This window comes from Bos taurus, chromosome 10, assembly GCF_002263795.3.
Source record: "Bos taurus isolate L1 Dominette 01449 registration number 42190680 breed Hereford chromosome 10, ARS-UCD2.0, whole genome shotgun sequence".
NCBI lineage: Eukaryota > Metazoa > Chordata > Mammalia > Artiodactyla > Bovidae > Bos > Bos taurus.
The window spans coordinates 85,676,447-85,688,307 of record NC_037337.1 but is presented as its reverse complement, the minus strand read 5'-3'; the positions used below and the strand labels follow the sequence as shown (position 1 = coordinate 85,688,307).

The 11,861-nt window shown below is 50.3% G+C and overlaps 1 protein-coding gene across 1 annotated transcript; it reads right to left on the bottom strand.

Annotated features, from left to right (window-relative positions):
- Positions 1–7,119: 7,119 nt before the first annotated feature.
- Positions 7,120–9,222, bottom strand: VRTN (vertebrae development associated). Its single transcript, NM_001206630.1, has one exon. It carries the CDS (start codon positions 9,220–9,222, stop codon positions 7,120–7,122), a length of 2,103 nt encoding a protein of 700 aa, NP_001193559.1.
- Between the last annotated feature and the right edge of the window lie 2,639 nt (positions 9,223–11,861).

Sequence of the window (11,861 nt, the reverse complement as noted above, 5' to 3'; positions counted from 1 at the left end):
ATCACTGCAGATGGTGACTGCAGGCTTGCTCCTTGGAAGAAAAGCTATGACCAACCTAGACAGCATGCTAAAAAGCAAAGACATTACTTTGCCAAGAAAGGTCCATCTAGCCAAAGCTATCAGAGAAGGCAATGGCACCCCCACTCCAGTACTGTTGCCTGGAAAATCCCATGGATGGAGGAGCCTGGTAGGCTGCAGTCCATGGGGTTGCTAAGAGTTGGACATGACTGAGCGACTTCACTTTCACTTTTCAGTTTCATGCATTGGAGAAGGAAATGGCAACCCACTCCAGTGTTATTGCCTGGAGAATCCCAGGGACGGGGGAGCCTGGTGGGCTGCCATCTATGGGGTCGCAGAGTCAGACACGACTGAGGCAACTTAGCAGCAGCAGCAGCAGCCAAAGCTATGGTTTTTCCAGTAGTCATGTATGGATGTGAGAGTTGGACTATAAAGAAAGCTGAGCGATGAAGAATTGATGCTTTTGAACTGTGGTTTTGGAGAAGACTCTTGAGAGTCCCTTGGACAGCAGGGAGATCAAACCAGTCCATCCTAAAGGAAATCAGTCCTGAATATTCATTGGAAGGACTGATGCTGAAGTGGAAGCTCCAATACTTAGGCCACCTGATGTGAAGAAATGACTCATTGGAAAAGACCCTGATGCTGGGAAAGATTGAAGGCAGGAGGAGAAGGGGATGACAGAAGACCAGATGGTTGGATGGCATCACCGACTCGATGGACATGAGTTTGAGCAAGCTCCAGGAGATGGTATAGGACAGGGAAGCCTGGCGTGTTGCAGTCCACGGGGTTGCAAAGAGTCAGACACGACTAAGTGACTGAGCAACAACACTTACCAGACCTCTGAGAACCTTTGAACTCGGGATGGAGAACCAATTGGATGGTCAGTGTTTCTAAACACCTCCAAGGAGCACTAGGTCTTAACTTTGCATCCTTCCTCTCCCTTGCCTCCAGGCCTCAACAAATGGGGACCAAATGAACGAATGAAGTATTCGATCTCCCTAAGATACCAGCCTCCCTCCTGTTGCCACAAAGGCGAGGTCTGAAGTCTCCACAGCCACCAGTCCCTGTCCTGGGTACTGCAACGCAGCCTAGCTATACCCGCTCGCCACCCCTTAGTACTGTCTTAAATGACAATGGGTTGTTGTTGTTTAGTCACTAAGCCGTGTCTGACTCTTTGCCTAGCTATACCCACTCACCGTCCCTCAGTTCTGTCTTAAATGACAACAGATAACTCTGCCCAAAGTCAGAAGGCCTAGAAACTGAGCTTGACTTACTGTCAAAATACCCAAGCCATAAAATTGCATCAACCCTTCCGAGCCAGACTGGGCTGGGGGGTCAGAATGCAAAGGCACTCAGGTGCTCCCTAGACACCTCCCTGACTCCTTACAGCCTGTGCCTCCCCCGAGCCTGCAACCTGGGAGCTGCAGCCTAGCCCAGGTGAGGACTGGGAAGGACCTCTGGCAGTCTCCCCCCTGCCATCCCCTGGAGTCCTCAGGTGGGAGGGTAATCCACAAGCAGCTGTCGGCCCCCAACTCTCCTGGTTATACCCTCCTGGTCCCCCTCCAGCTCTCTCTCTGCCTGGCAGGGAGGAGCCGCTAGAGCTAAGCGGATTTCATGCTATTTTCAAAGTCATTTTCCATGGAAAAAAATTTTTTTATACCGTTAAACCTGCTTTCAGCTGCTTCTCATCTCCCTGAAAGCTTCCTCCTCCCTTTCCATGAGCTAAACCAGTAAAGGGAATATTCAGGAACCTGCCAGTGACAACCCACAGGCATGCTGGGTTGGGAAGGGCATGAGAAGGTTCCCCTCACCTGTACTCCAGAGTCTTCCAGCCCCACCTTAACAATTGCCTTGTGGCAGGGAGCCTGTCCTTCAGGTTGCTGTCGCCCTATGGCAGTCACCAAACTGGGGTGAGTTTTTACAACCAGCATCCAGCGTCTTTTGAGGAGTAATCGAGGCATTTCTGAGACCACCAGGCAGCCTACATTCCCTGGAGAAGAGGCGGCCCTAGGAAGCTTCAAGCTGGGAGGGGTTCAGGGTGAGCTATGAAATGCCAAAGCCGGCCCTCGCTCCCTTGTGACCCCACTGTGTGCATATGAAAGCCTGAGTCACATCTCAGCTGCCAGTAAACGGAGGCCTTTGCTAGGACAAGAGTTGAGACCAAATGGTTCTGTATCCTCAGCTTGTGGCACAGGGCTCAGCCTATCATGGGTTGCTGGAGAGGAGCCTATGACATCTGCCAGACCCCTCTGGCGAGCAAGGCTGATCCAGCACCTCAGGCACAGGCGATTGGACGAGACTTGGGCGGCCTCAGATGTGACCTGGCACGAGACCTGTGCTCAGAGGAAAGGATGAGGATGGCCTGAACCAATCAAATTCTCTTTCCTGTGATAACCCAGCAGCGTGGAAATATGAAAAGCTTGCAACGTTCCTATGGTCCTGCTGAGACAAAGACGTGAAAAGTGAAAGTGATAGTCACTCAGTCGAGTCCAACTCTTTGCGACCCCCTGGACTGTAGCCCACCAGGTTCCTCTGTCCATAGAATTCTCCAGGCAAAAATACTGGAGTGGGTTGCCGTTTCCTTCCCCAGGGGATCTTCCCAACCCAGGGATCAAATCCCAGTCTCCTGCCTTACAGGCAGATTCTTTACCACCTGAGCCACCAGGGAAGCCTGAGATGGCGATGTTGGGGAGAGGAAATTCTAGGATGATGCACACCCAGCTTTCTGGCCAGGTCATCTGATCACCTGATGCTGGCAGCAACCATGGTAAAAACTGCTGAGAGAAGAGCACATTGGTGGAAGATGGGGGAAGGAGTCCAGCTTGGTAGTTGGTGAGAATGAGGCAAAAATGGAACAGCCAGGGGGGGTGAGATATGAGGTGATGCTCAGGGCCCATGAGCCACCCAAGGGCCTGAGTGCTGCTGGACTTCGGAAATATTTGAGGAGCAACCTTGAGCATCAAGGTAAATAAGATCATCTCCACTAAAACACAGGACTCCTGCCCCCTGGCCAGGGGGAAATAGATGGATACTTAAATTTTTTTTAGTTATTCATGTTTCAACTGACTGCTTTTTTAGGGAAAAGTTTTTACAATCAAAATTTTAGAACTCATTGTTACAACAGTACAGACTGTGAAAAGCTAACCTCACATATTCTGTTTTCTCCCTTTATTCAAACATTGTTCACTCACTAGAATTCCTTTCCACCTTTGCTTCTGATATAGAAAGTGGTGCCAAAAAAACAGCAAATAATTTCAACAAATGTCAACTTCAGAATCCACACGAAGTATTCTTAGCAAATATGGCCACTGCTTAGGTATTTCTGCCTTTCTAAGCAGATTATAAAGGAAGCAGATTTTCTACAGAAGAGTAATTGAACCACACTTAACAAAACCTTTTCGAAATCAATAAATATTGACATATCATTTTTCTTAATTTTTTTCCAAGAGAAGCTAAACTGTCTCCCTGTAGATTTAGGCTCAGTGCTGGCCTCTGACAAAGGGACCTTCCCGTCTTGGGACAGGAGCGTTTTTAATCCAGAGGCTAACTTGAGCAAGAACCTCCTTAGGCATTAGCTTCCTCCTAGAACACAGGAATTAGATTCCCAGGGACATCATTGTTACATAACAAACCCTCACTGAGCATTACTGTGTACAACATGCAATATTGCAGGCATTTCTACAATCCCTATTTTACAGATGGAGAAAGTGAGGCATGGCAAAGTTGAAAAGCTCTCTCCTGTGCATATTACTGCTTCTTTGATGTCTAAGATTAGAATCAGAAGGTCCAGGTAGGGCCCTGGAATCCATACTCCCCCAGGGAGAGATCCAGGTGATTTTTACTTCTCTTGTGAGATGCTGCTCCAGGCATCAGATCTGCTCTGATTGAGGGTTTAGGAAGGGAGCAAACAGGAAAATCCAACGTCCTCAGCCAAGGCAGTTCTCAGGATGGACGTTGGTGCCACCTTCTGACAGCTACAGCAGTTAAGAGTGGTAAACTGGAGTTGGAAATAAGGAACACAAGAGATTTTGTCTCCTGCTGCACCAGAGTGCCACCTGCTGGCTATAGGTGGCCATCGCAGGTCAGGCAGGAACCTCACCTGTCCAATCCCTTCTGTAAGGGACTTTGAGACTACTAAGCAACTACACTCAGAGAAGGCAATGGCACCCCACTCCAGTACTCTTGCCTGGAGAATCCCATGGATGGGGGAGCCTGGTGGGCTGCAGTCCATGGGGTCTCGAAGAGTTGGACACGACTGAACGACTTCCCTTTCACTTTTCACTTTTATGCATTGGAGAAGGAAATGGCAACCCACTCCAGTATTCTTGCCTGGAGAATCCCAGGGACAGGGAGCCTGGTGGGCTGCCGTCTATGGGGTCGCACAGAGTCGGACACGACTGAAGTGACTTAGTAGCAGCAGCAGCAAGCAACTACAATGCCACTGGGGGTTCAGTAGAGACCCCACAGGGTGAGAGAGAGAACAATGGCCACGCCATGACAATGCTGCGTGGTTCCTGGAAAAGCAGGTAGGGGGCAAGGGCAAGCAGGGGTGGTAAGGGCAACAGAGGGACCAGAGATCACTCTGGGCTTTGTCAGGGAGGCTGAAATGGGATAGTCCAAGTGGAGGCAGAATCCATTTGGAAACCATTCAAAAATCAGAGATGAGAGCAAAGTCACTGGCCTAGATGAGGTGGGCAGGGATGGGGGAAAAATGGTGAACAAGAAATAGGATTCAGTTTGATTTAAAAAAAAAAAAAAAGGCAGCTGAAGAGTTAACAGTGAGACATCACATTGCATTCATTCATTCCTTCTTTCAACAAACTGTGGTGCCTACTGTGGGTCAGAAACTAATCTACCTGCTGGGGATATGGTGGTGTAAACCAGGCCAGGGACAGCCCTGCTTTTCATGGGGTTTATACGGTTAAGGAGGTGTGGGGATAAGACAATCAAGTAAGTAAATAAACAACAAAAACAGATGGGAATAAGCACCACGTAGAGAATGTAGATGGGATGTGGGGCAGTGACTCAGATTTGAATGTTAGGGAGCGTGCCCTGTAAAGATAACAAGGCAAAGCACTCCAGGCAGAGAGCAAAGAGTCCAAAGGAACAGAGGCGAAGAACCTTAAAGCGAGAGTAAGCACAGCACGTTCAAGATCAGACAGCCAGCGTGGCTGCATGTGGTGGTAAGGACAACAGAGGGCCCAGTTTATGAAGGAAGGACTGTGTAAGGCAATGCAAGGAATTCTAAGAGTGAAGGGAAGCCGCTGACACCTTTCAGATAGGAAAGTGACAGAACCCGACTTCGCTTTCAGATCTCTCTGGTTGCCCTCTGGAGAATGGATTGTATAAGGCAGGAGTGGAAGGAGGAGCCAGGGAGAACCTGAGATGTGGACAGGAGAGATGGTGGGGCAGCAGCATGAAGGGGAGGGGCATACTTTAGAGTCAGAGTCAATGGAACTCGCTGATGCACCAATGCGGGGGTGAAAAATAGCAGAACCAACAATGACTCCCCAAGACCAGGAGGATGATAGCTACTACGGAATACCTAGACACAAGGAGAAAGGGCCAAAGGGAACTTCTCCTCCAGGGACACGGCATTGCAACAAGCAGAAGTCTGGCCTTAATACTCCGCCATGCTGGAGGGGGCATGCAAGTGAACCACGCTGAGGCTTGGTTTCCTCACCTGCGACTGGACCTAGCCTGCCTGGGTGCATTTCAAAGACTAAAGAAGCCTGACACTGACTTGACACTCATGCTGGCCTGGCCTCTGAGCATACTGAGTTGGCCAGTTTTCTCCCATTGTTGGGGCTTCCCAAGTGGCTCAGAGGTAAAGAATCTGCCTGCCAATGCAGGAGACACAGGTTTGATCCCTGAGTCAGGAAGATACCTTGGAGAGGGAAATGGCAACCCACTCCAGTATTCTTGATTAGAGAATTCCACGGACAGAGCTTGGCAGGCTAAAGTCAGACATTACTGAACAACTAAACAACTCCCATTTGTTGGGAAGTATCTCTCCAGGCAGCCAAAGCCCTGCCCCAGCTGGAAGAACATCCAAGGTCAACATCTAATTCTAAGCAGAAACCACAGAGCAATTCCCTCTGTCCAAGTCTTGGACCTGGGAAAAGAAATGGTCACTCTCAGTCCCCTTAAATCAAAGGGAACATGGGAAGGAGCAGTCACTTAGAGCAAAAACAAATACCAGAGACCAGGGGCTGTGAGCACCACATCACTTTATTTCTTTGGTTTTCCAACTTCATTTTGGACAATGCAAAGTCAGTCTCTCACCTGCCTGGCCCCTGTGTGGTCTCTCACTGGAGACGGGGCATGGGCTCTGCAGAGCTCAACAGAAAAATGGGGGTCCCCAAGGGCTGAGGGGTCCACAGCAGATGCACCAAGCACCAGCAAGCAGGGACCCAAGGCTCTCTCCCCCAGCCCTTTACCAAACTCCTCGCAATGAACAGGTCAGCCCTCAGTGATCAGGCTCAGGACCTTCCCCTAAAGGTCAACCTTGGTCCTTCTTCATCTCTGCTTCTGCTCATATGGAACCTGGCACCCTCTCCCTTAGGGGCACCAAGCAGAAGTTATGACCTGCTCCACATCTGATCTCTAACATTGCTTTGGGAAACATCTTTGAGTAAAGAGGGTGCCAACCCCCAAAAGAAACTGAAGGCATATATTCTGCCCAATGGGACAGATGGCCACGCTACAATACTCCCTGTGTCCCTGGGAAAAGCTGAGAGCGGCTGTAGCTAACCAACCTCCCTTCGGGTCCCCACATACACAGAGCTTCCAACACGAGCAAGGGGGCCCAGCCAACTCACTTAAATCAAAAGACTAAAAAAACCAAGACGCGATAATAAAAATAAGAATGGTAAACAACTGAAGAGAACATCCCTGGTCCTGCAGCTGTCTACAGGAGGCCAGATGGCCGGTCTCTGGCTCTCTCTGCCCTGGAGCTGGGAAACAACACAAAGCTGCCCTCGGAGTCACGGTAGACACCGTGGAGGCAAAAGGGATCCTGGCCAAGCCAGGGGCTGACTCAGGCCTCTGACCTTCTCCCAAGTGGTCCTCCTTCCTCCCAGCCCCTTGCACACCTCCCTGTCAGCCGTCCACCAGAGTAAGACCATCGTAGAGGGCGCGTTTCCACATGTAGTAGGTAGAGCGGGCGGTGAGGGGGAAGAGGGTGCTGAATTCCTTGTAGGAGGGGAAGCTCTTGGACTGGAAGCGCTTCTGCAGGAACAGCTTGGCCTGGGCCTTGAACTTCGTGGTGGCCAGCATGTCCATCACCAGCACCTGGCCGTCCCGGCCCCCTGCCGCGGCTGCTGTCACCACAGGGTGACTGGACAAGGACCCACTGGGGGGCCGACCCTGGGCCGTGGGCCCTTCTTGCAGGGCCCCCTCTCTGGAAGGCCCTCCTGTGGCCTTCCTTGGATCCTGCCCTGGAGAAGCTGCCATTGGCCAAGTCCCTTCAGGGGGGGCCACGGCAGCTATCACATTCCTGCCAGCTTCTTTCTCCTCTGCCTCCTTCCTGCTCCCTCTGCCCAAGGTGGGGGCCGGGATATGGAGCTTGGACAGGCTTCCGGGCCAGCTTCGGGCCAGACTCTTCCAGACCCAAAAGGAGGAAGGCGACAAGCTCGGGTAGCGGAGACGGAAGCGACAGAAAGGGAGGTGCCCACCAAGCACCTGCTTGCGGGCCGCTCTGCGCAGGCGCCTCTGCCAGCGGGACAACGGCACTCTCAGGGGCAGGAACGCCCGCGGAGCGGGTGGGCCCCCACCCGTGGCTTTTGCTGCCCCCTCTCCGACCTCACCACCCTTCCAAGGGAGCAAGGCCTTTTCGCCCACCGGCACTGGCTGGGGAGGCCCAGACTCCAGGAGGGCCGGCACTGGCTTGAAGCTGGGGTTCCTTCGGAGAGCTTTTCGGCGCCAGTTGTAGTAGGTGGACCTGGAGATGCCCGGGAAGCGGCGTTTGAAGCAGCGGTAAGGTACCAGAGTATTCAGGGCAATGCAGTGCTCCAGGTACAATTTGGCCCGCTGCATGAAGACCACGCCAGGGCTGGACGCGGCCGTCGAGGAGCATCCCAGCCCCTCGGCAACCTGCCGCTCCGGCAGCTTCGTCAGCTCCTCCGTGGGGGTCAGGGCCTGGCAGGCCCCAGAACCCACGAGCTCGTGCTTCCAAGCGTAATAGGTGGAGCGGGAGATCTCGGGGAACCTCTGCAGGAATTGCTGCAGTGGCACGACGCCCCCGCGGTGGAAGCTGTCCTGCAGGAAGTGCTTGGCCGAGAAGCGAGTGGCCACCTTCTGCCGGTGCTCCTGGGACTGCCGCCGCCAGCGGTAGAAGGTGCTCTTAGTGACGCTGGAGTGCTCTCCCAGGTGCGAGTAGCTGAGGCCAGGCTCGCGGTTGAGCAGCTCCAAGGTCTTGGCGGGCGGGGGCAGCGGAGCCGGGCCGGGGTGGGCGCTCTCGGCCTCCACCTCCTCCAGCCCCACCACGGGTGCAAAGTACTGGTGGCGGAAGAGGTGGCCACTGAGCGGCTGGCCAGCCCACATGATGTGCAGCGTGGCGGGCGTGTGGTCGCAGCGGCGCGGGCGGATGACACGGTTAAAGTACGGCCGGATCTTGAGGTTGCGCAGCGGGTAGATGGAGTAGATGTTGCGCTGGACCACCGAGGCGAGGGCGTACAAGTGCCACACGTTGGAGAAGCTGCTGGGAAAGCAGGTGGCCTTGACGTCCGCGTCGAAGATGGCCTCGAGCGTGGCGGACGGCAGGCTGGTCATCTCCGGGGACTCCTCGGAGCGCAGGGAGTAGCGCACCGCCTGCAGCATCACCTTGGAGTCGATCATGCCCTGGAGGTAATAGTGGCGGTGGAGCAGCATCTCCACCACCGTGCGCGCCCGCAGCTCCAGGCTGAGGCCCGCGTCACCCCACAGCAGCAGGCTGGCCGCCTCGAAGAGCAGGCTGCCCTCGCCCTGGCACACCAGCGGCAGCATGTTCCGGGGCGCATCCTCCGGATACAGGCTCAGGGCCACCGAGTCCACCTCCAGCACCTGGGGGCCGGGGCCCCCGCCACGGCGGGTGGGGAGAGCGAAGGAGGACAGGACCTGCTTGGCCTCCAGAGCGGCACCGACGAGACCCTCCAGGCCCTCTGACTCCACCGCCTCCTGCAGCTCCTGCAGCACGTGCTGCACCAGCTGCTCCCGAGAGGTCATCCTAGCAGGGCAAAGGGGAGAGGGCAGAGGTCAGGACGGGTACCCGGATGACACTCCTGCGCCCTGTCCCTCCAGATACTGCCTGTCTACTCCCATTCTGCCATGGAAGAAAATGGCTACGTGCCGCCTGGGGTTTGTTTAATTACCCAGTGGTACAAAGGAAGAGCTCGATCTTGGAGAATGGCTTTGAATCCTGGTTCTGCTATTAGCTTGAGCAAGTCATCAACCTCTCTGTGCTTCTGGTTCCTTTTCTGTTAAAAGGGAGACAATAAAAGAATGTACCTTATAGACTTGTTGTGTGTATAAATGAGACAAAGTAAAAAATGGCGATACATGGGTGTGTGTGTATATATATACATACATATGCACATATATATATATATATATATTCATCCTTAGAAAAGTGCCGGGCACATAGTAAAGTACCACAAAAGTGCTAGGTCTTATATATTAGAGTATTATCTAGTATTATGGGAATTCTCTGATGGCTCAGCAGGTAAAGAATCCGTCTACAATGCAGAAGACACAGGAGACTTGAGTTCAATCCCTGGATTGAGAAGAGCCCCTGGAGAAGGAAAATGGCAACCCACTCCAGTATTCTTGCCTGAAAAATCCCATGAACAGAGAAACCTAGTAGGCTATCGTCTATAGGGTCACAAAAGAGTCAAACACGACTGAGCGACAACATTTCTAGTATTATACATATTATATAATACAAGTATTAAAGTATAGTCCATGGGCCCTTGGGGTTCCCTGAGATTTTCAGAGGGGCTTCAAGTTAAACTCTTTTCATAATAATACTAAGATAACATCACTAAGATATGATTTTTGCAATTGTGTTAACATTGGAGTAAAACAGTAGTACCTCAGCATGGATCAAACTAGAAATCACTATGTTCTTCACCACCATGTAGTCACAGTTGGGAAAAAGAAAGCTAGTACCACTCCAAAATGTCCTTGATGCAGCAAAGATTATTATTTTTTAAATCACAAGCCTTAAATACAGGCAGCATTTCTGCTGCACAGTGGTATGTAACAAGTAAGTGACAGCTGCTTGGGCTGCATGATGAACTAGATGTTTTTTCGTACAATAATGTTTTTTAACTTGAAAGAAAAATTAAGTGGCATTAGTTGTTTAGACTTGGATATATTTGACAGAGGTTTTTCTCAAAAGTGAATAAGGTGAGCCTGTCACTTCAAGGAAAACTTTATGGTCAGGGAAAATTTTTGAGCTTTCATATGAAAATTAGAATTTTGAAAAACTTGTATCTACTACAGTGAGCTTGACAGCTTCCCAGTACCTAAAGATTTTTCTGATGGGATCAGTGGTGACACTAACACGTCTAACTTTTTAGACTATGTAATGGAATGGCCAGCATTTGAAGGTCTGTCACTCAATGAACCCCCTTTCCCAAATAACCAATAGTCTGGCACAGATCATTTCAAAGTATAAAAGAAAGCAAAGGATTTTAATATAATAGGGTACCAAAGTTCCTGAATATTGTTTCAGATTCTGCATTATAACTAAGGTTTGAGGAACTACCACCAGTTAAATTTTGGTATAGTTGTCAAAAAATATCCACTGAAAAAGCTATCAAAATACTCTTTCTAGAGAAATTTCCTAAGGTCCAGTGGTTAGGACTTGATGTTTTTCACCTCTGTGGCCTGGGTTCAATCCCTGGTTGGGGAGCTAAGATTCTACATGCACTGAAGTTAAAAGACCTTCCCCTGTCCCTCTGTCCATCTGTATCTGAATGAAGTTGGATTTTCTTCATATACTTCTACCAAAATAACGTATCACCACAGATTAAATGTAGAGACAGATGAGCACCTACTTATCTTCTGTTAAACCAGATATTACAGAGACATAAAAAACCTAAAAGATGCACTTGTTCTCACGAAACACTTTTTGTTCTAGAAAAGTTTCTTTTCATGAAAACTATTATTCATTACCATGTAACAGGTTTGTTCTTTTTAATAAAGAAATCTTTCCTAAATGTTTAAGTTTTAATTTTGAATGTAATGTACGTTGACCAATGTAAGCTATATAAACAAAAGCTCTTCAGGGTCTTCAGTGTTTAAGAGCACACAGGGGGCCCAAGACCAAAAAGTTTACAACTGCTGACTGAGACAGAGATGGTCTTTTCAAAGAGTTAGCAGCAGCCTAGCCCTTGTGCTGACAGAGATCTACTAAGGAAGGTTGACTCTTTGCCATGCACTGTCCCAATCCTGGCGCTTGAACTTTAAGGTGGGAACCACCATCACCCCCAACTTACAGGTGAAAAAACTGAGACCATCAAAACGAGCCTCACTGGCCCCATTTGCCCAGGTGACGTAAGCGACGCAGCCAGTAGTTGAAACCAGATGCTCTTTAGGACCCGTGATTCATCTACTCCAGCTTAAAATGCCAGTCACCTCTCAGGACAAACTAATCCTCCTAATTACTGGTAAGTTTTCTGTGTTTTGCAAAACAGAGTAATATTCCTTTGCAGACACTTTTTTAAATTAAAAAGGAAACCATTAACCTTTCTCAGATCTCTGTTCTTAGAGTTTAATAAATTCCTTTAGATTAGCTTTGGGTTTAAAAATTGTGTGTGGGTATACACATTTGCCAGCTCACTGCACACCTGAAAGGAATG